General features: G+C 38.6%; 1 protein-coding gene across 1 annotated transcript; it reads left to right on the plus strand.

Moving 5' to 3' along the window:
* Window positions 1-933: 933 nt before the first annotated feature.
* LOC121639064 (hexokinase-1-like) lies at window positions 934-25,029 on the plus strand. Its single transcript, XM_041984247.1, has 21 exons — window positions 934-1,300; window positions 7,946-8,108; window positions 12,486-12,634; window positions 12,726-12,845; window positions 13,069-13,164; window positions 13,324-13,423; window positions 13,555-13,738; window positions 13,963-14,118; window positions 14,230-14,317; window positions 14,709-14,854; window positions 15,108-15,300; window positions 15,400-15,511; window positions 15,873-16,021; window positions 16,872-16,991; window positions 17,136-17,231; window positions 17,327-17,426; window positions 17,510-17,693; window positions 17,832-17,987; window positions 21,392-21,479; window positions 21,744-21,889; window positions 23,335-25,029. Exons 1-21 carry the CDS (start codon window positions 1,238-1,240, stop codon window positions 23,480-23,482), a joined length of 2,757 nt encoding a protein of 918 aa, XP_041840181.1. The 5' UTR covers window positions 934-1,237; the 3' UTR covers window positions 23,483-25,029.
* Window positions 25,030-25,073: the final 44 nt, after the last annotated feature.

The following is a 25,073-nucleotide window of genomic DNA, read 5'->3' on the forward strand; positions in this document are numbered from 1 at the left end:
TGGAGTAGCAGGTGCTGTGAAGAACATGTTACCAGGTATGGGTTCCTGTATTTAGTTAGTCAGTGCTTCTGAGGGGTAAGAGAACAGCCCAGCAAAACTTTACCTTTTTTTTTTTGTTTGTTTGTTTGTTTGTTTTACAAATATCACGTTTGTTGTGTAAGCAATAGTGACAAAAACCCCAAGCAGTAATGTGACACATAGAGGTCAGTAAGGGAAAAAAATCATCTGTTGTCAGTGAGCAAATGACCTGTAGAATTAGTTTAGTAAGTGGCCACCTTGTGGGTTATATATAATTAAGACTTAATCAGCTGGTGCTGCATGCAGCATGCACAGTACAACATGGAAAATCATGTTAATCTTCATAGTTCAGTTATTGTTCCCAGTGTAAAAACTCCTCACCCTTCAGAGCAAAGTTCATTCAACAGTATCCACTCTGCTAAGTGGGGAATGACCTTCCAGCTGTCACATTCCTAAACTGTAGGAAAGTTTCTCTTCCACCCCGTAAAGTTCCTTAAAGAAGCAAAAAACTGTGGTTTTCCTCCTCTTCCTCTTATTGTGCTGGCTCACGCGTTGCCACATTTCACTTTGAGTAATATCAGTATGATTTATTATGTCACTAGTACATGCTCAACAGAATGTAGCTTTATGATTTCCTTGAAATCCAAATTTCCTTCTGACCTTCCCCTCTTACTCAAACTCCTGGATTCTCCTCCCCCACTAATTAGGTCATCCCCCTCTTCTTCCTCCATCACTGAGTTTGCCTTCAAGGCGTCCGCAGACCAGCCAATCACAGAAAAGAGGATGTAGTATTAACCCTCTCCCCCTCCCATCAATGACACTCACGCTACCAATCCAATGAGCTTACAGAAAGTGGGTGGGGCCCATGTTGTGTCCCTCCCTGCTTTTCTCCTGCAGTTAAACTTGCTGTCTCACTCATGCTTCCTGGCTTCACTCACATGCTCAGAGAAGGAAGAGCTGTAGAAACTTAGCAATACATAAAACAGCTCTGTCTATTTTAACCCGCCCAGGTTTGGACTCAGGATTTTCTTAAATCTCGTGCGGTGTGTTACAGATTTTATCTACGGAACAGGGCCAGGTCATTGTGACTGTTTTTTTTTGTTAAGCTTTTTAGTTTGGATTGTATTCCAACTATAGGTGAACGAGTGTGTATGTGTGTGAGTGTGTGAGTGTGTCTTAGTTAGTCTGTATGAGTGCGTGAGAAGGAACAAGGACCAAAATGATTGCAGCTCAACTACTAGCCTATTATTTTACAGAACTCAAGGATGACCAGGTCAAAAAGGTGAGTGCTATCTATTTCCTCTGCCTCCATTATTGATGTAATGATGGAACAGAAGAGCTACAAAGTAGTCAGATAGGACAAGACTGCATGTGCTCTAGAGGTCACTTCTGTGCTGTCTCCATCGCATCTTCTACTTTTTTGAGAGGACCATTCTTTAAGTGACCGTGTAAAGATATGTTTGAAGTGTGAGACCAAAGAGGAAGTGAATGAAACGGCATCATTTTTGGGAAGAGTTTTTAACCTAGTTTTAGAATGAGATTTGAATCAGCCAAGCTCAGCGAGACGTGACAAACTGCACAGGGGTTGGTAAAGTAAGAAGACACAACACGAGTGTGGTTGGTGCCATGATGTAAGATTTAAGAGGTGTGGCAAAGAGGAGGAGAGAGGAAGTCAGTGGTGAGGATGATGGGGTTCGTGAGCAGAGGGGAGGGAAGGTAGAACTGGGCATGAATGAGTAAAATCATAACCTTTCAACAAGATATAAAGACGGCTTGAATTTGAAAGGTTTACTGAGGTGGAGAATGTGAATTAGCCTCTTTCGTAACTTCAGCTGAGCAGTCCCCTCTTTGAGGTGTTGGGTAGAAAACTGACCTGACCAGTTTTAGTCGCTTTAACAGTGTCACAATTGTGTGTGTGCATATATACAGGAGCTTTTCCAGTCACTCCCAATGAATGTACCATAAAAACTGCCAATTGCTGCCAGGAACCAAACCACGTTGTGTAAGCTCTTTCAGAGGAAATAGTCAGAATAAACACACTTTAGTTTATCTGTCTCCCTTTTTTCTTCCATTTCTATGGCTATTTCTTCACAAGTGCATATGAGTCACATACAGTAAGAAACTAGGTTACCTTAAGGATGCTCTCCAGTGTTACCCGTAAACTACAGATTGTGCTTTGAAAGCATGTCTTTTTCCCCATAAGAGTGAAAAAAGTTCACAGCTGTCACATTTTCAACCTCAGTTATGCTATACTTATCCAGTTGAAATGTCTCGATATTCACAAAAGTGGCACTCGAATCAGTTGCTAACAGCTGCATCTGCTAAGCCAAAGTCAGGTCAGTCTGTAAAGGTAAAAGACATTCATCAGTTGCAAGGATTTGGATGTAATACAACACATCTTCCCTCCCTGCTCTCTTCCTCACACTGCCTCCCTAAAATAGGCCAGCTTTGAACCATGTGACCATAGATGACAGGAGAAGGCTTACACCAACACACAGACAACAGCAGGTGTGTAGCCATTGTGGAGACTTTCAGAGAGAAGGGTTGGTCCAGGTCTTGTCAAAAACCCCTCTGGTTAAGAAATAGTAAAACAGTCAAGTAAATTTGAACAGTTGTAAGTGATTAACCTTATTTAAGGAGATGAATTGGACTGTATTTATTGTTGTCAGGTGGATTCAAACTAGCTAAGTGGCAGTTTCTGTGAACTCAATCTACTGCAGTGTCCTTGAGTGACTCCCTGATTCACTCTGTGCTGTTAGTAGGTATCCAAAGCAGTGTTTCAGTATGTGTGAATGTGTGTGTGTATGCGCTTAAGGTGGAATAAGGGAACATACGGGGGGGGGGTGATGTAGAGGGCAGTATTTTTCCACATGGTGAGGCTGTGTGTATGTGTGTGCGCAACAGAGTAGTACATGTACATACACAGCATGGTCTCTGATTTCTCTGAATAACCTCATAGTGAGGAGGGGAGCAAGGCATTGTTGAGAGTAGGAATGCAAACAGAAAGGAGAGAGACAAGGAGAACGGGGGAGGAGGCAAAAAGGTGGGAAGAGAGCGTGATCTCCCTGAGTTGCAAACTGAGTCCTGGGTGGTGCTTGAGAAACTTGAGTTGAGTTGAGGGGTAAACACGACCTTTACAAAAATCATGCTTTCAGACAACAAAAAACTCTTTTCGCCTCAGGGAATGTCAAGTGAAAAAACCTGAACAAATAACCAATTCCCTTTGCTGATAATAAAAACTTTATTGTAATTTACTTCCTGTAAGCACAGAAATCCACGTGAGCTGTGGCAGAGCAGATGAAGCTCTGCTTTGACAAAGTGCTTAGTCATGAACAGTAGCTGCAGACTGCTGAATCAGACATGCTAATTTCTGTACTGCAGAAGGAACTAAACTTGGCGTGAGCTTTGGTGGGTTTCTGATAGCTCCACAAGGAATAATGTCAGGAACTACTGCTTTTAATTCTGCTTTTTTCTGTGTAACAAAGGATCAAACTGGATAGCTGAGAGCACTTTGTTGCTTAAGTAGAGCTATACAAGGAGCACATTGTTGCTTTAAATATCCATTTGACAAAGAGCACAGTCTTATGCAAGTAGGTTAGCTGAGAAAGAAATGTGTACTTAACTGGCCGAGAACACAATTAAAACACTGCTTTTTTCCAGATAGTACAGCCATTTTGTGTGAATGGTTATCCAATAATATTGTACTGATATGAAACTTCTGCCAACAGGAATAATTAAAAAAAAAAGAAACCACAACAAGAACATTCATACAGTAATGATGAAGTAAGATAAAAGCATTACTAGTAGTAGCAGCTGACACAAATAAAGTGGGCTGGTCACTGAAATGCTCACAGCATCAAACCTGAATAGATCAGTTTACATCAGCTGATTGTTAGTGATGCACATGATCTCTGCCTGATAAATACATTAATTTCTTCATTTCTTTCTTCATTAGAAGAATCTGAAAAACTACATCCCATGGGAATCGCCAACTTTTTCAACATGTTTATGCAAATAACCCTTTCATCCTCTGAAAATTTCTTTTCAATTAAGTGATGTACTCAGTAAATTTTACATAGTTATGATTTAAATACATGGTGACAAGTTGAAAGTGACAACAGTGTCATGTGCTTAAAATTTAAACCAGGATCTGTACAGAATCATGAGAACACCATGAATTAGGAAGAAGCAGATAGAAATGGTCTCATTCAAACCTCTGAAATATATGCTCTTTTGTCTTCTTTGTCATTAAAATGTGTGCTGTCAGAATACCAAGATCCACAGGCTCCCCTTTGGTATTCAGAAGAAAGGGTCATGAATGCCTGTAAAAAAAACTATCTCAAAATCATGCAAAGTTAATTCTACCATAAAGAAAATTACTGAATTAAAGAAAACTTTTAATTTATCTGGGACTGCCCACTCCAGCAAGCTTAGCCAAAGAGTAATCATAGAATCTGCAGATAGTTTTTGCAGTTGTTAGTGCCAAAGGTTGCATATCTACAATCAGAAAGGGACTGCACATATTTGACCCACACAGGAGGCATGACAGGTGTAAGCCTTGGTTGTCCAAAAGAAACATATTATAGTAGTAGCAAACTGGGTAAAAATAGCCCCTTTGCAATGACATGCTCTGCAAAGAGTCACAGTCATCAAAACTGTATTTATCTGATGGAAATGATAGTGTTTTTGTTTGATGTTGACCAAATTTTCAGAAGAGCCTCATACCAAATCTGAAGCATGGTGGTGGAAATGTTATCGTTTCTGGCTGCTTTTCTGCCTCAGCTGGTTGACAGCTTGTAGTAACTGAGTCAGCTGTGTGGAAGTGATGTTAGGCAATCTGTGCAGCATGGTGATTCTCGGTGTTCCTTTGGGCTTGCTTTTGTTGCATGCCATAAACAGTCACATGGAAAGAAAAGTCTTCAGAAGGCCGTCCACTTAAAACATTTTAGTCTCTTTTTTTAATTTCCTTCATTTCAGTACCCCTGGTTACATTAGAAGCAGAGAAACCAGTCAGGTCAATTTGAAATCAGGCACAGAGATGCAGGCTGGGTCTTTATTAATCAAAATCACTAATACTAGCAGCCATTCCTGATTACACAAACTCATTGGCTTCAGTTTGAGTATCAGAATAATCAATATCTTCTCACAAATTTACTCATATTGTTTTCATCACATTATGCCTCAAAAGTGTCTTCTCTTTGATAAATGTAAGTTTTAACAAGACAGTGTCACATCTTTATTCTGCCAAAGTAACTTTTTATTCCTCAGGGTATTTTACTGGTGTTTCCTGACCACTGATACTTTTTGCTTCAGTCTGCTTTTTAGCACTTTTCCGACACGCTCACTTAACAATATAAAAAGGAGAAGTTTTATCTACAGCTTAGGACTGAAAAACTAAACCCACTATTATGTCACAAAAAGCAGGTGATGGTTGTAACACACACCAAAAAGAGACATCCTGTTGTAATCCCTTTCCGTTTATAGATTTGAGAAGTACTTTGTAGGCTTGCACTTAATATTTTGCACCTACACACCTAAAAGAGGATGAGGTGGTGTTCATAAACATTGTATACTGTCCTGTGGCAGACTTACTGAAACTGGAAAGACAGAAGGAAGTTGACTGGGAGAGGAACCAGGGGGTAAGTTTTAGGCAGAAGCTCAACTAAGGGGATCATGGATCATTCAGAGAAAATATATAAGGATTTCTCTGCACTGTAAATCAAGTAAAGATATATTTTACTGAAGTCCTTGTTAAAAAAATATAGAGCTCATAATAAGCATAATATGTCATGTATAAACATGTCTTTATCATAATTAATCCGGTTTTGTAGTAAATTTCTGTGTTTCAGCAGCTCTGCCTTTAACTCCCTTTCATTTCCAGATCATGTTGCTGATTTCGGTTAAACTGGGCAAATAAAGAAATTTATATAACCTGTAGCAGCCCCTTTTTACCCATTTTACTGTTATGTGTTACAACAGTCACACAAAAATAGTCAGCAGCTTTGCAGAGCAAAAATTTACTTTTGCTCTTATTATATTGTACTAAGACAGTGTGAATCCTTTAGTGATGCTTAAAATGTGTCTGCAGAGCTACAGTCATCTGAAAAACAAGGTACATCCTCTTTCCCTACTAAAGTTGTACATATTAGGACATACTGAGAAAAAATATCTCTTATTGGGCCTTAAAATGAGGTAAATACAACCTCAGATGAGCAACAGCATATGACATGTTACACTTTGTGATTATTTATTTAACAAATACTAAAACTTGCCGGTCTGGAGTGCTCAGGTTTTTATTTTAAGCCCATTATTTTACTGAGCACAAATGATTATTCACAAGCAGAAAACATGAAAGACTCTTGATGATCTTCCCAGAATATGACGTTGTCATATTAGTAGTTTTATATGTATTGCATAACACATTGATTTTATCTATTTAATTTCATTTTAACTTGTATGATCTTATTAAGTATTTATTTTTTTATTTTGTTTTCATCAATGTATTTTCATTATTTCTGTAGAATGGCAGAGTGGAGTGTTATTTTGGTGCCACTGTGAGTGTTTTTATGGTGTAATTAAACAGATACACAGGCTGTCATCCTCATCGTCATGATGGGAAGATGTTGTCGGGCACTCACACATCACTGGCATTACATTTTTTCTTTAAAGCACAAATTGGCCAAGAGTAAAATAAAACTGCAGTGATCCACTATATTACAGTCTGAATGTTTCTTAATCAGTTTATGGAGGGGAGCGGTTTCAGTGACTCAGTTATGGGCCCCTGTCTGACATAAGCACATGTTAATGAGCTTTCATCCCAGAGACAGACTCCACATGTAGATCTAATATAGGGAATGTAACACCTACAGAATGGCCTAACAGTAAGATTGCACTGTTCCCGTGTCTAAAACCATCCAGTTCATTTACAGTATGACTGCATATTATTGTCTGTTAAATCTATAAACACTCAGACTCACTATTGTTTGGTCACTCAGATATTTCTAAAGATGTTTAATTTGTTAAAAGATATGTAAAACAGACCAAATTTTCTCCTTTGTGTTGCCACATAGTTTCTTTCTAATTAAGTTCTTTGTTGGCAGATATAAATTTTCCCCGTCGATACTCTCACACCCACTAAGGCTTTGTCCTGGAAGCCAGAGCTATACAGGAAACACAGTTAATGTGTGACTCCTGAAAGGAAGTTACAACATTCCTATCTGGTGCATTTTACAATGAATTATCATGTGGATGTCACAGTACATGCTAACATTGTTTAAGTGCTTGTTAATGTGACCTTTAGCCAAAATTGTGCTTTAGTAAAACTCTTGATTTTGGTGTATCACATTGGTATCATAAGGAAGGTATTTATGTCCTCACTGTCTGTGATGTAATGAGGGATTTCACCAGAACTGTTTAACATCCTGTTCCTTAAAGTCAGACAGCGCATGCTGTTTGCTCTGTCTACTACAGAGGTGGGCGGGTTCAGCTGGCAAACTTTATGACTTCCGGACACAAAGATGACTGCTGTGAAGCAGTTTTGTCTGTAGATGGGGTGCTATTCCTGATTAGAATAACTTTTTAATTGACCTGCCTGTAACTGATTCTCAGCTCTGTCTCCTGCTTGTCATACAATTAATATAGATAGAAATTTCCTTCTGTGTCACATTAACAGGACTAAGTGAACTTAACTTTGTGCTCCAGCTGTATTTTGCAGAGATGATGCCGTATTGGTCATTTTGTTACTTTGCAATGAAGCAATATAAAATCATTATGATATTGTGTGGTATTTAAGCTATAAACTGAGACTTATGTGTGTACAGTATAGATTCTTGTGTGTGCATTTATATTGATTGTATTGGTGTTAGGGTTGACAGATGACTAATGGTTAAGGTTAAATACAGTATTTCTTTTTCTGGTGTATTTTCAGATTGATAAGTACCTGTACTCCATGCGTTTCTCTGATGAGACCTTACTGGACATCTCTCAGCGTTTCAGAAGGGAGCTGGCAAAAGGACTCGGTCGGGACAGTAATGCTACGGCTTCACTGAAGATGCTGCCAACATTTGTGCGGTCAATCCCTGATGGGTCAGGTTAGTTCACCTAAGCCAGGATTTTATCAAGACTAATTTCACAGTCATGGAAGGGAAACTGGGAAATTTCAGTGGGAAGCGCCCAGGGCGCACCGTGCACGAGGAAAAAAAAGGTTTAATTTCCGTTCATTTCCACGTCAAGTTATGGGGGTGAGCGCTCCCTTCTATTTAGAGCACGCGCATCACGTTGCTGCTGCTGAAGTGCAGCCAGCAGCAATTTGGGTTGAAAGAAGCAGGAGGGGGCGGGGGATCTCGGGCAGTAGGCCACCATGCAATTAAAGTCACAAACTGCTTCCAAAATTGTATTAAAATAAACAGTTGGTTTTATATATATACGCGCTTGAATGAATTTTAACCCGCATTCGGCGGGTTGGCGAGTGTTAATTAAGAGCCCCCTGGGTGTAATAAATAAATAAATAAAAGGACGGGTAGAAGTAAAAACCTACAGCCACCTGTGCAGGTGATAAATAAGTGATGCTCTTTCAAGAGAACAAGACGGGCCGACTTGTCGGGGAGAGTTGAATCTTCAGCAGCTGCTGATCAGCAAACAGTGGGCGGGACTTTACTTTGATGGACACACCACGTGGCCAATCACAGGCTTGGATCATACCATTAACAATAGAAAGGTCAGGAAAGGGGACAATGGCACAGACCAGGTCCACGGAACAACAGAGAGCTGCGAGCTGGATTTCGATGCAAGGATTAAAAAATTAAGAATTGAGCTAAAACTGAAAATAAGCTTAATCTCTCGGCATTTAAATGGTACTGGAGACTGAAAAGCTGAGATTTTGTTCAATGAAAACATCCGTCACCAAAATGTAAAGTTTATACTTCACCTTTCAGTTTTGTTTGTTGTGCGTTTGAGAGAAAATCTATACACAGTTATACTACTGCATCATCCATTTTTAAGTAATAATCCTGATAGACAAAAGCCTGATGTGATACGTATTTGCAGCTATATTATTCTGTTATGCAGGACAAGAAGTCTCTTCTGTATTAAATATTCATGCCAGGTTTTTAGCTCACAGGCATAATTCATTTTAAAACGTTGTTTTGTGGTCATTGCTGTGTCAGCTTCCCACTATCCCTGCCATTATATCAGTTTCTTCTGTGTGGTTCCATGCCAATTGCTCTACCCTCTGTATGAAAGAAAGCCAAAATAGTTTTGCTCTTGTACATACTGCACTGTAGGAGGAGTGCTTCCACCCACTTGAACTAAGGTGCAGATTTATCAACCCAGTCTCTTCCATTTTAATTGCAACATAGAACCGTCTGTTCTGCTCTCTTATGTTCTAAAAAAATCTATTCTAACTTTGGACAACAATTTTGTTTCTTAACTTGGGAGCTGTACTAAACTGCAACATTACACACACAAATCACTAATCCTGCAGCCATTGTTAGAGGAGACAGTCACAGTGAAAATTAGTTGTAATTTCACAGCAATGCACATGCAAGCACAACTTTATTCAGTGTTAGTGTCATACTTCACTTAACACAATTTATTATAAAAGAGTTTTATTAGAAGAACATCAAATATTAAATGTGAAAGCATCAAATTTTAGGTAATGTGGCCATTGACTGTTATTCTACTGTTCATCCATCCATCCGTTCGTCCGTCCGTCCGTCTGTCCATCCATTCATCCATCCATCATTCTCTATACCTACTTATTATTACTCAAGTATAAATGTAAACGATATAATTGTTTTCAAACATGTTAATCTGATCCAACATGCCGAAAATAGTGAGAAAGCTATAGCTATTGCATGGCTGGCAGTTGGACTATATTGTTGTTGTACTATAACTTAACAATATGGAAATCACTGTATTGATTAAAGTATGCTGACTCTGGTATTGGATGGTTGGCAACATCCCTCCTTTTTAGCTTGTTAGTGTTTGCATTATTCTAGTTGACATATCACAAACCAAAATAACTGTTAAACAACTTAGCAGCTGTTCAACTGGCATTTACAAGTATAGCTATCCCTTCAAGTTTTCTGTTGTTGGTTTCGTCTACTTATGTGTAAAGTTTTGTATTGTTGTTTTTTTGGTTTGTTTTTTTAGTTACTTCCTTGTCAAAGACTGTGCTGGGAATTAAAGAGCATGAGTATGACACCTAAGTTTTAGTCTATACACAGGTGCATGACTTCCATCTGCATCATCTGAATGGATTAGTCTTTAGTACAATTTCAGCCAGGCTACTTTGTTTACATGCAAACATACGAAAAGGTGATAAAGTTAGTCCTCACAGCCAAGGCACTCCCAAGTACTGGGGCTGGAAATGTTAAGCTCAGATATGACTCCTTTATTTATTACATATGAACACTGGCAAAACAAAACTTAATTTTCTCCTGATACGTGTTTATAGGCATAAATATGTGGGGAAGGACGGATACACGGTGCTACCAGAAGGTTTTGTTTGATGTGTGTTGTTGCTCTAAACTTCGGTTTCTGCATGAACGGCATCTTTGCAGTCCTGTAACGTTTGATCAGGACGCTGCATCTGCTTGATGGTCCCAGAGTGACTGTGTGTAAAGTATGTCTTTTTAAAATGCATCACAGATGTTTGTACAGAGCTGATAATGGTCTCTCTGAAGAATTATCTAATTCAGTGATAATAATAATAATAATAATTTTCAGTTTTCTAATAGTCTGAACACTTGTACAGAAAGTGTTTTACAATGACCGATGTCTTCATTCCCTCAGATCAAACCTTTAAAAAGCATAAAAAGGACTTGGATGGAAATATTTTATGTATATATTATTTTAAAATCATGAATGTCTTTCTTATGTTTGCAGAAACAGATGCTGCCTTAAGCATTTTTTATTGCACTTAGTTTATTTTAGATAATGTTTCTAACACCAGCTGAACTGCACTGATCTGACCTTGTGTTGTGATTTGCACAAAACATGGTGGCATGGGCTCCTAACAATGTAAAATTACACAACTTACTGGAGGACATTTTCTCTGAAAAAACATGTTGTTGGCAGTTAAAAAAACAGAAAAACTCTTGACACACAAATAATAAACTCTGCTGTAAACATGTTTATATGTGCTGCAACAGTTTCGAATTTTAGGACACTGTGTACGTACTTTGTAGTGATACAAGTTGATTTGTTTGTACTGGATCACTGAGGAGTTTAGACAGAAGTAGGAGTGAAAAGAAGGGAGCACAGTTTTATCAAATACCAATTCCCCTTCATGAGTCCAGACATAAATGAGTTTATCTAATAATAGAGCTGTGAACCAGTTATGTAGTACACTGTTGTAGAATAATTAAACTATGATTCTTTTAAATAAAGCCAATGTTTCTTTATGGCAGAAAAATAATAATACTAAAAATAAACCAGCATTTACACATGCCTATCATTTTAACTGGACAAAATAGCATGTTATATACTGGGATAAGACAGTTGGCTTTGCCTCCTTGCAGACTCAGCATGTTCTTATTTATAAGATTTTTAAAATATATATATCTACAGATCTATATTGTTGAACATGTGCACTAAGTTATTGTTTTCCCCCTCTAGACATCTCCTTGCTGCTTATTCCCAGAGTTTGAGAAGAGGGACATGCTGCTCTTTGGAATCAGCTACAAAGCTGATCCACTAACTTATTTTAAAGCATTTTTACACAGTGTGGAAAAAAACACATGAAGTTATACATTTCATAACTTATTCACAGTGACACTACATGATCATTGATATTGATTTTGTAATTTTTAACCTTTCTGTAAATGTCATGTAATTTTTATTTGTTTATAACTTATAAAACTGTTGCCACTATCTAGAAAAAGATGCTGTTATAAAAGATTTTAACTTTACTTCAAGTCACCTGGAAAATCCTAATCTCTCATTATCTCTTGACCAGATTTATTTAAAGCTGTCATAAAGTTGCTGATTATTTGAATCATTAACAGAGAGCTACTGCAGAACAGAATATTGTGAAGCACATCAGCAGTCTTGCGCATCGGCATGTCCGTGCATGAAGAAACATAAGAATGCATATTACCTCCTCCTACACTGTATTTAATAGAAACGATAAGTGAGGGCTTTGGCTCAATAACAAGACGTGACTTCTTCTAAAAAAGCTATCTGGATCCCTTTTATGTTTACATACATCCATAATTAATGTTGCTTTTCTACACATTAACTCATAGTGAGATGTATATTTATAAGGTAAGCTAACAGTTTTGATAAGGCATATCTTTCACCTGTGTAGGGTTTGGGAAAGTAGTTCTAAGTTGAACAGTAACACATATAAAAACATTACAATGCAGATACCTTCCTCCTTCTGAAGGCTGCAGTGGCAGCACTGTTCCTTGATGGTCTGACATTTCTCTCCCTCTCTGTCCCTCTTTTTGCCCCTGCCTCGACAGAGAAAGGAGATTTCATTGCTTTGGATTTGGGAGGCAGTAACTTCAGGATCCTTCGTGTCAGAGTGAGCCATGAGAAGAAGCAGACTGTTCAGATGGAGAGCCAAATCTATGACACACCAGAGGACATCATTCACGGCAGTGGAACAAGAGTGGGTTTATAGTGAAATTCAGACACACGCTTTAGACACAATCCCTATTAGGTTCATCCTGAGACAACCTCTCTCGCTCAATCTATTCCAGCTGTTCGACCATGTGGCAGAGTGTCTTGGCAACTTCATGGAAAAACACAACATCAAAGACAAAAAACTCCCAGTCGGTTTTACCTTCTCCTTCCCCTGCCAGCAGACCAAACTAGATGAGGTAAACTACGCAGTCAGTTAAAATGTTAGATTTAATATTCTTCATTTGAATATGAGACTAATTATCATGCATCAAGATGCCACAGTTGTACAGGAGCCCTGCTTCAGAGTCATATACAGTGTGTGGCAGTATCGGCTCAACCAAACCAAGACTCAAATATGTATTAAATCATTGTTTTGTTTTTCTTTCCTAATATTCTGTGACTATCTGTGTTTATTTCCAGGGCTATTTGTTAACATGGACAAAGCGTTTCAAAGCGAGTGGGGTAGAGGGGATGGATGTTGTCAAGCTACTCAACAAAGCTATTAAGAAAAGAGGAGTGAGTGTTATCTTGTCTATTTTGGTTTCATTCTGAGCCACTCGTCAGTATGTAATTGGTTTATTAATGGCTTCATTTACACTGTGATGCAGAATAACACAGGTTGCATCTAACCATAGCTGGAAAACGCTCACTGATGTGTGCTTTCATTTGTTTCAGGACTACGATGCAGACATCATGGCTGTAGTAAATGACACTGTGGGAACGATGATGACCTGTGGCTTTGATGACCAGCGCTGTGAAGTTGGCATCATCATAGGTACTGTACTTTTGTAAAGCTCAGAGAAAATTCTATTTAACTCATGCATTTAACATAGTCAGAATAAGACAGAAATAAATCAGATGATTACAGTAGATTAAACTGTAGGGTTTGTATACTTGTGGTTGTAGGTACAGGTACTAATGCGTGCTACATGGAGGAGCTGCGGCACATTGACCTGGTGGAGGGAGACGAGGGCAGGATGTGCGTGAACACTGAGTGGGGGGCTTTCGGAGACGACGGCAGGCTGGAGGACATCAGGACAGAGTTTGACAGAGAGATAGACAGAGGCTCTCTCAACCCAGGCAAACAGCTGTACGTCAAGTCAGAGACATCTGGGATAACATGAGCTACTGAGCTGGAGTGCAAATGCAGAAAAGCCCTGATGATTATCTGTCAGTTAGCTGATTTGCCTTTATTTGTTATGCATTTGTGAAAAAACAAAAGTATCCTACAGAGTGACCATGAGCTTCCCTGCAGCTGCTAAAACACTCCTATAAATATGTTGAAAAAAATTTTATGTCTGTTCTCATCTGTAGTTTTGAGAAGATGGTAAGTGGAATGTACATGGGGGAGCTGGTTCGTCTCATCCTGGTGAAGATGGCCAGAGAAGGGCTTCTGTTTGAAGGAAGGATCACCCCAGAGCTGCTCACCAAAGGGAAATTTGAGACCAAGCACATCTCAGCCATAGAGAAGTAAGTCACATCACAGACCTATAGTGAGAAAATCCACCTGCTTTGTCATGTAGTCAGGGAAAACTCATTAGTAATGTTTTCTCTTTCTCTGTTTACCTGTGCCTTGTTTAGGAGTAAGGAAGGACTGACCAAGGCAAGAGACATTTTGAACAGACTTGGTGTGGAGCCCTCTGCGGATGACTGCATTGCTGTGCAGCATGTATGTATTGTTTCTAAAATAATTATTTTAGTCCTTTTTTTTTAAAAGGGTCTTTTAAAAGAGAAACAAATCTTCTGCACTGGAAATAAAAGCATTTGTTGTTCATGCTGAAAGCATACAGAATAGTTTATTGAGATTAAAGACTTATTTTGATCATTGATTAAACGCTTTAAAATAAATTTCTGTAGATTAATATTACATATTTTGATTTTTTTTTTTATTATAATTTTATTTGAATAGTCTCTTCATGCTTTAACCCTATCAGAATTGATATAACATGGTTTTGAGATACTGATTTAAAGAAATACCTCAGAGAGTACTGAAGACTAGTTGGCGTAAGTGGGAAATACTTCATGATGAATTTATTCCTTCACTGCTTCTCTTCCTTCAGGTTTGTGCCATTGTCTCTTTCCGCTCTGCCAGCCTGGTAGCTGCCTCACTTGCTGGCATCCTGATGAGGCTTAAGGAAAATAAAGGAGCGGCACGACTCAGAACCACTGTTGGCATTGACGGGTCTCTGTACAAAATGCACCCACAGTGAGTTGTTTTAAGAGCTCTTAATATATATATGTAAATATATATATATATATATATATATATATATATATATATATATATATATATATATATATATATATATATATGAAGCAGATAGTATCAATTAAAATCACTGGCAACTCTTCTCACTAGACATTAACTGTGTAACCCTTGTAAGTTTAATGTTTTCCCTCTTCATCAACATGTCTTATGTTCATAGAACAGCACATATAAACTTTTTTATCTTTTTCAGATATGCACGTCGTCTTCATAAGACAGTCCGACGTTTGGTCTCTGACTCTGATGTCCGATTCCTCCTCTCTGAGAGCGGCAGCGGAAAGGGTGCTGCCATGGTAACAGCTGTGGCTTACCGACTTGCTGAACAGTCCCGACAAATTACTCAAATACTGTCTGAATTCCAGCTGACGACTGAACAACTGCTGGAGGTGAAAACTGAGTGATACTTTCTTGTCTGTATTTTTCAAGTGAGTGTCAGCAAAAGATTTGGATAATTCTAACAATGAAAATATTTTTTACTTTTCCAGGTAAAGAAGAGGATGAGGATAGAGATCCAAAATGGCCTTTCAAAGAGCACTCACGACTCTTCCACTGTCAAAATGCTGCCAACCTTTGTACAAAGCACACCTGATGGGACAGGTAACACACTCGAGCTTTAACACGTGCAGCCTCATAGTACATGACAGGTATATCTTGGGGAATAATCTCTAAAAATTCTGATCTATTGCACTGGTGGTGCTTTTGTCCAGATGTTCTGTTAGCATTGTAGAAGTTTTGCTGTTCAAATGAAGTCTGTAAAATTTTGTTCATATATATCAGGAACACAGTGTTTGTTTGAAAAGATTTGAATTATTATGTAAATTATATAAACATAACATCTCCACAGCATAAAAATATTAATAACTGGGATTTTCAGGCTGACATCCTCTGGCGTCATATAAGTGGTATAGGTGTTTTTAGTTCCTCCTGATTCTTTATCTTTCAATTTTCCTCTATGCAGAGAATGGTGATTTCTTGGCTCTGGACTTGGGAGGAACAAACTTTAGAGTTTTATTGGTCAAGATTCGTTCTGGAAAGAGGAGAAGCGTCGAGATGCATAACAAGATCTACGCCATTCCTCTAGAGGTGATGCAAGGAACAGGAGAGGAGGTGAGATCTGTCGGACATGCAGCCTTTTAATCCGTCTTCCACTGAATTAATGTTTGCAAGCAGGGCATCGGGGTAAAAAAAAAAGAGGGTGGTAGGTAAAAACTTTTAACTTAAATCCTGTTTGCTAGACTGTACAGTAAGGATTAAGGTCGTTGGACAGAAGGTTAGAATGTGATGCTTGTCGGTCCAGAAGTAATTAAATAGGATAGCTGGGAGGAAGGTCAGTATGCTGGAGGTAGACAAACAAAGAGTTTGATTGGTTGAGATTAACATCAAGTTAACAATCTTACTGGCATAGACTGGAAGCTTACTTTTGTGCGTTGGTGGAGGTTAATCTGTTTTGTCTGACGTTCCTTTTTCACCTTCACCGTCTCTATTAAGGATCGGGGCTAAGGAACTCAGAGAAACAATGACAGTATTTAACTGTACACTTTCACAAGATGTTCCCACAAAGTGATACTTACTTAACCTCCCCATGTGTCTGATTTTTATTATAACATTATGCTTTACCAGCCAAAATTCACGTACTATGATTGGTTTTTAAAGCTCTGTTCTGTGTGTGCATGGCACCTCACCCTGTGCTGTTACTTCTTGAACATCAACATAATGAGCAGAGCTCACTGGGTTATCCACACTCATGGATAACTGCTCTAACAGGAGCCTTAAAAATAAAACATGTAAAAAACTTAATTTTGTTTGGTTGAACAAAATTATATTTAGTACTTTATGTAACTCTTAAAGGAGAAAAAACAAGGTTTTAGAGGCTCAAAATGGTAAATGGTAAAATGAAAGAGTGTTTTAAAAAAGTTTAAGATAAAATATTAAATAAATAATTTCTTTCTTCCTCCAGTTGTTTGATCACATTGTGCAGTGTATCAGTGACTTCCTGGACTACATGGGGATGAAGAACACTCGTCTACCTCTAGGCTTCACCTTCTCTTTCCCCTGCCAACAGACTAGTCTGGATGCTGTGAGTTTACCTCTCTTCTTTTCTCCGTGTATACTACACAAAATTGGACTTCTCAGAGTCTTAAACCAGCACCTCCTAAGTTGGCCTTTTGTAAGTTTGTAAGTCTATAAAATACTCAGAGCTCATGTGTGTGTCTGTGTGCAGGGTATCTTGGTGACGTGGACCAAGGGTTTCAAGGCCACAGACTGTGAAGGAGAGGATGTGGTGGGACTGCTGAGGGAGGCTATTAAGAGAAGAGAGGTAGGCTACGAGGAGCAGCATTTTTCAGGTTTTTATGGCGGAGTGCTGCATATTCGACAGCTATTTAGCATCATTTCATCTGTTGCTTCTTAAAGGAGTTTGACCTGGATGTAGTGGCTATAGTTAACGATACTGTGGGAACCATGATGACTTGTGCCTACGAAGAACCCACCTGTGAGGTTGGTCTTATTGCTGGTAAGTTTGCCTTGTATTCACTCATCATTCTGAATATTCAACTTTCTATGCACTATCCATCTAATTTGTGGCTCTGATTACAGGCACTGGCAGCAATGCATGCTACATGGAAGAGATGAAGAACATTGAGATGGTCGAGGGTGATGAGGGACAGATGTGTGTTAACATGGAGTGGGGTGCTTTTGGAGACAATGGATGCCTTGATGATATTAGGACCGAGTATGACCGTGCTGTGGACGACCTCTCACTCAATCCAGGAAAACAAAGGTGCTGCAAACACACAAAAATGTCTTCTTTAATAATCACAAACACCCAATATGTGTTTTGCTCTGAATTCTTGTTCATGATTAATGTATTTGTATGATTTATGGACATGTTTTGTGCTTGTTTGTGTTTATGTTTTAGATATGAGAAAATGTGCAGTGGCATGTACCTTGGTGAAATTGTGCGCAACATCCTCATAGACATGACCAAGAAAGGTTATCTGTTCAGAGGACAGATTTCTGAAACCCTGAAGACCAGAGGCATCTTCGAAACAAAGTTCCTTTCACAGATAGAGAGGTAAATATGACCCCTGTGGAAGTTTTACAGTGCATTGTTCGAGGAGGAATAAAACATATTTGTCATGTTTCATGCCAAGCTGAAAGTCACAATTTCTTCACAACAGCAGGGTCTTGGATTGTACTATCTTTTATTTATCTTGCTTATTTTGTTTCTTTGCTCAACGATTGCAGATTTGGCTAACTGGTACATTTACAGTAATGTTTATTAATTTACAATGTCCCTGTAAAAATAAACCAGTAAATTAAACTAGTACTCACTGAACAGCAGTTACTGATGTTCTTATACTTAAAGGTGCTGTGTGTAAAAAAAACAAAACAAAATGTGTTAAAAGAGGGTTCTGTTGTTACTGTTTTATAACCTGTCATCAAGATGTACCTATATTTCAGTTTAAGCTCAGATTACTTGGGTACTTAACTCAGTGAGGAAGACACTGTCAGACACAGGTACAGCTCTTAGATTGCCAAACAAACAACCTCTATTTTGATCTGCTTAATGAGTTAGGCAATCTTAACCAATCCCAGCTACTTGCTAGAAGAAGGTTGAAGTACAGCAGCAAGCAGTTATTAGCCCTGCAAAAATATAGTTAGGATGTATGTCTTAGTGAAATTCATGCTAGCATGCAGTCGCTCTCTGTGTGTGTGCTTCAAAATTCCTGTCAATGCTGTGTAGCTGGACAGGCATGTTTCTGCATGTGAGTTTCTGTCAAAGCTAACTTAGCAGACAGATACTGAAAAAGGTCTGTTTAAGGGGCTTCTAGTAAAGTTTCACATATAGTTTTCAGTTCTGTTTGTTTTGGACTGAGATTTTGCTGCTAGACTGCGACATCCTTTGCTTTTCTAAGGTCATATATTGAACCTTTAACTGCTTTGTTATCATGGAAATGAGGTTTATGACCAGATTTTGGCTAATGTTTAAGCCTTAAGTTTGGATTTGCATCTGTAATTTCAAAATTGGGAAAAGTCCTACTTTATACACGTTTGTCTTAACTTTGAAGCTAAGATAGTTCGTTTTTATCATGTAGCTGCAGGCCTCCAGTCCTCGGTGTTACCTGTGGCTGGGAATGGGTAAGGGGTCATCACAAGTGGCATGCAAGGAAGTGTAAATCCAACACAGGAGTGGTGGCCTGTCTGCTCTTCAGTGGTTGCACACAAGGAGCTTTAACCAATATTGCATTTAGTATATCATAAATTGACTGCATGCCATAAAAAAAGCACAACATAAATTAATCTCCTTCAAAATAAGTGTGTCTCTTTATAAAACCCACCCACCCCGTTTCATTTCCTTCAGGAAAATCAAGGATATCAAACTCGACACACTGTCTTCTGCCATCAATAACCTCCCCACTCCTTGCAATTTTTCCACTCCTCATAATTTAGTTTCTCTTTACAATGACAACTTCAACAACCTTCTTAACATGTTCGCTCCAATGAAACACAGATGCATTTCCTTCTCCCTACAGTCCTAGTCAAAGCGTGTCTGCCTTCTCACTGGTTCCTCACATCACTGCCATCATTCCTCCCTCAACACCAGATATGTTCCACTAGCCTTCAATACTGCTGCTGTCACTCCGATCAGCAAAAAACTTGGTGCTGATCTGTCTGACTTCAATAACCTTCGTCCCATTTCTAATCTTCCCTTCCTCTCCAAAATTCTTGAAAAGGTTGTCGCATCTCAACTCCACAAACACCTCACTAAGAATAACCTTTACGAACAATTCCAGTCTGGCTTCCGTCCTTTCCACAGTACAGAATCTGCTCTGTTGAAAATCACCAACGACCTGCTGATGGCAGCTGACTCCGGTCTTCTCACAATCCTTATCCTCTTAGATCTCAGTGCGGCATTCGACACCATCTCACACAGCATCCTCCTAAATAGACTGGCAACCCTTGGTGTTTCTCATATTCCTCTCACTTGGTTCTCCTCTTATCTCTCCAACCGCACACAGTTTATTCAGCTCAAGGCCCACACTTCAGAGTCACTCTCTGTCTCGGCCGGTGTACCACAGGGATCAGTCTTGGGCCCCCTTCTGTTCATCACTTATCTTCTCCCCCTTGGCTACATTTTCCGTAAATATAATATCAACTTCCATTCCTATGCAGACGACACCCAGCTCTACATCTCCTCCAAACCGTACTCCTCCCTTCCACCTTCCTCTCTCTCTGACTGTCTCCGGGAAATCAAAGCATGGTTCTCCTCCAATTTTCTCAAACTCAACAGCAGTAAAACTGAGGTTCTACTTGTCGGCACGCCCTCCACTCTAACCAAGTCTCAAGTTTCTCCATCAACATTGACAGTTCTGCCATTTCCCCCTCCCCTTAGGTCAAGAGTCTTGGCGTCATTCTCGACAGCACCCTATCATTTCAAGCCCACATCAATAGCATTACTCGGTCTGCCTACTTCCACCTTCATAATATCAACCGTCTGCGCTCATCATTCACTCCACATGCTGCTGCAATCCTTATCCATAGTCTTGTCACATCCCGCATTGACTACTGTAACTCACTCCTCTTCGGTCTTCCCAATAAATCACTTCAGAAACCGCAGCTTCTCCAGAACTCTGCTGCTCGTATCCTGACTCGCACCTCTTCCTTTAAACATATCTCCCCTGTACTTCTACAACTCCACTGGCTCCCAGTAAAATACAGAATTAACTATAAGTTACTGGTCCTCACTTTCAAAGGTATTCACAATCTGGCCCCTCCTTATCTGTCTGATCTCCTCTATATTGCCACTCCCTCCTGTGCTCCCAGGTCATCCTCCTCCATTCACCTTACTGTTCCCCTGGCCCGTCTCTCTACCATGGGGAGCAGAGCCGCTCTGGAACTCACTCCCATCCGAGATTTGGAACATCAACTCTCTGCCATCATTCACATCTGCACTCAAAACCCACCTGTTTAAACTGGCCTACTCCTTATAAATCATGTAAACTGACTGTTTTGTGTCATTTTTATATCAATGTCCTTTATCTGTTTTTAACTCTTTTGTAATTTATTTTTATTTACTTTTTATTTATTTTTCCTTTTGTGGGTGTAGAAAGGCTCCAAGAAATAAAATTTATTATTATTATTATTATTATTATTATTACAACATCATAGAATGAATAGACTTTTTTTGTATTGAAGTTATATTGTTTCACTACCCCATCCTTAGGTGTAATGTTGTAGTGATGGAAGTCACTGGTTGACAATTCCTGAATGACCAGCCAACTTCATTTCATGTTTTTCTGCAACACAACATGGCAAAAATACATCTTAGGCAGTTTTTTTCTTTTATCTGTTAATGTTTTCAGTAGCTTATTAAATCTTTTTAACTGTTAAGCTAATTTATCACCTTAAACTTTTTTTTTTATCAATTTTACTTCTATTCTGTTAACCTCAGTCTTCTCATGTTTCCATCTCCAGTGACAGATTGGCTTTGCTACAGGTGAGATCCATTCTGCAACACTTAGGCCTGGACAGCACGTGTGACGACAGTATCATTGTTAAAGCGGTAAGATAAACACGCACTTGGCAATGTTTAATGTGTTCAGACCTTAACACGTGCAGTATTAAAAAGATGTAGACCTTTATTATTTATCCTCATTTTGTAAATGAAAAGAAAGTGTGTGATTGTACAGCAGAACAGGACAAATATGTGAAACTTCTGTTTATACTCTTAACAAGTGATAAGCATTTACTGGTTCTGCAATCTCTGGAAACTTTGGCAGGTTCAATTTAATGAGTGTTGCAATGATGATAATATTTTTATTGTTAGGTGTGTGGAACGGTGGCACACCGTGCAGCTCAGCTTTGTGGTGCAGGAATGGCAGCTGTGGTTGATAAGATAAGGGAGAATCGTGGCCTGGACCATCTGAAAATCACTGTGGGGGTAGACGGGACACTGTACAAATTACATCCACAGTAAGTTTGAGCCATAAGTATTTCAGTTTATTAAAAGAAAATAAATAATAAAAAAGAACACATTCAGTGACCTGATTTAATGTTAAATCAAAAGCACTTGTGTTAAGGGTTTTAAAAATATGCAAAAATTTATTTAACCTTCTACTCATTGCAGCTGTTTTATTTATATAATTTAGGCAGGCTTATCCAGCAATAAACTAGAAAAGCAGCTCAACAAATTCTTTCTCAGCTTCTTAAATCTGATTGCATCCTTGCTGACCTTTTTTCTTACAAAGAATCAGTAAAACAACAGCTGTAATGTGCTTCCTGATTGTTAAAATCACAGCATGAAAGAAAGGAACTTAAATGTAGTAAGCTTGCCCTTTTTTATCAGATATATGCAGTTATATGGAGCCATATGCAGAGTCTTGAATGCACAATTTTTGCAGCACCTGTTTTTTATTCTAACATATTCTGTTTTAGCTCTTTCTATTTAAAGCGTCTTCCAGAAAAGTCCAGTCTGCTTTAACTGATTAGCCGATTTAATCTGAAACAAAAACCAAACATCCAGAAAGGTTTTTATTAATAATTAGGGTACATAAAGATTGCAGACTGACATTAATACTCTGATCATCATAACATCATAATATTTGTTCAAAATGAAGAGCACCATGTACTAAAATGTCTGAGTATTTGAATAACAAAAAATTAACATCAAATATAAACACATAATGATGCTTATATCAAAACATTTTAACTCTCTCTTACTCTCTTAAACAACTATAGTTCTTTGCACATTGTTTCAAGGTAGCTCCTCTTTTGGGAGTTTTCCCTCTTGGAAAACATACTTTAGTAGTTAAAGTTTGTCAGCGATTCTGGAGTCCCAGATGCCTCTCAGCCCACCAACCTGAATTTCTGAAAACCAGTTTGGTTGATTTAGTATAACCTTTTAAGAAACAGGCATACAGAAAGCAAAACAAGTCTAAAACAATAAGGCTTAAAAATCATGTAACTAGTCATTTGCACTGCTGGTGAATACCAATCAAGTTGAGTCATGCTTTAGTTATGGCACAGTTCAATAGGTGACATGTAACTTGCTGCACAAAAGATACAAATACCAGATTTTCCTCTGTGCCAGTGTTGGCTGCTCGGTCGACATAATGTAATGCTTTACATGGAAAAATTGTTTGATCTTATCAGGTGAAGCTGTGAAGCGCTAACATAGCTGAGGTGTCAGAAGAGCAATTCCCCTGAAAAAGTAAACTGTTGTTCAGCTTGTTAAACATGTAACAGTTGAATCACCAGTTTTGGCTCCTCCATCTCCTGGCTGGTTTAGCACCAGGATATAAACCTCCCTGTTCAATGCAACATCTCTTTCAGGCTGTTAATTTATTTATTTTTTCCTACACGTTCACATTTTTCACTTCTGTGTCTAAAACAATATTAAATTTCTTGTCTCTGTCTAGCTTTTCTGGGATCATGAAGGAGACTGTTAACGAACTGGCTCCTCAGTGTACCGTCAACTTCTTGCTGTCAGAGGACGGCAGTGGGAAGGGAGCTGCACTCATCACAGCTGTGGGCTGCCGGCTCAGACAGGAGCTGAACAGTAAATAAAAAATCTCCCTCATCCACTGTCTCCTTTTCTTCCAAATCGAACCAGTCCAGTCAACACATCGCGCTCCGGTAGCTGCTTTTTACATGACTCAAAGAATGGGAGACAGCTTTGTCGTTTGTGTTTAGCAGCAGAGGGCCAGTATCTCTGTGGTAGATAGATCAATTTTAATCAAACATTTTAACAGCACACAAACTCTATAGAGTTTTTGCAGTTTTGTGATCTCTGATGGTAAATCTGTCATAGGGATGAAATAACTCTGTTAAAGAAACAACAGAATATGACATTTAGGGAGGGAAAAGTAAAAAAAAAAAAAAGGTTTTATACAATCTCGTGATGCTCCTCTAACTCCATCTAGAGGTTTCATCTGGTACTGCAGTTTATTACATTTTATTTTTCCCAGCACAACCGTTGCCAAGTAAAGCCTTGATCCTTGCAACGTGTTACAGAGACATAAAAACATAGTTTTTGATAAACCTGTGTCTACTGTCTACTGAAGACTTCTTTCTGTCTGTACAGGAAGACTTTAAAGGGATATTAGATGGTTTATAAATGTGTAATTGAGATGAAAGGGAATACTTTTTGCTTTAAAGTTTTTCATATCTTACCCAGATGTGATACAAAAAATTATACATGAATACATTATTTATTATATTTTAATGTTGGGAGATGTTACTGTTGCAATGATGACACACACACAGAGAAAACCACTGATGATCTTTTCTCTACCATCACAGGGAATTTGCACTGTGGAAATAGCCATTTTATGTGTTTGCTGAATGTTCACATCTAGTGTAATATGCAGCAGCAATATATTTTTTAATCTTATTCTATGGTGAAACATGTCCTGCTGTTACTGATACTACCTGCAGCTGCTGATAAACTGTTGTCTAAAGAAATTCTGTCGGCACTCCTCACCAAGGTGAGACCATGAAACAGGAATTTGGTGCTAATATAGATGCCGAAGAAACAACAATGGCCAAACTGTGTATAAATTTAAGAACATTGCAGCAGATGATATGTTAAGATTTTTAAACATTTGGGCTAAAAAAAAGTGCATCCCTATACTCTAATGTACTGTATGATGGATTACTCAGCAGAAGCCATGAATATTTATTTTTCTTCTACACACACACACACACACATATATATGGCCATGTAAAGATATTCACCTACAGTTTTTTTTTTTTTTTTTTAAATCAGTGTTCAGGCTGATGTTTCTGAACATATAAAGATACTTGAGATCATAAGCAGAAAAATGGTCTGAGATCAATGAGAACAGGATATTCTCACTAGTGGGTATGGAGCATAATTTAATCTGTGTTAGATTTTAAATTAATGCCCTGAAAGCTTTTTTGCCTTTTAATCAGATGGCTGGGATAAAGAAGGCAAGCTTCTCCAGCATGTCCTCAGCTATGCTTCCTTCATGTTCTCCTCTAGTCTAAAAACTAAAACCACCAAAGCTTTGCTTTTGTTGACATATCCTAGACTGTATCTGTCCAACACTGTTAATGTGTCACTCAATAAAATCAAACCTGTGTCCATCTGATGTTGTAGTTGTCTTTTAAGTGGAGATTGTGCACTGATGTATTT

This window comes from Melanotaenia boesemani, chromosome 1 (assembly GCF_017639745.1).
Source record: "Melanotaenia boesemani isolate fMelBoe1 chromosome 1, fMelBoe1.pri, whole genome shotgun sequence".
NCBI lineage: Eukaryota > Metazoa > Chordata > Actinopteri > Atheriniformes > Melanotaeniidae > Melanotaenia > Melanotaenia boesemani.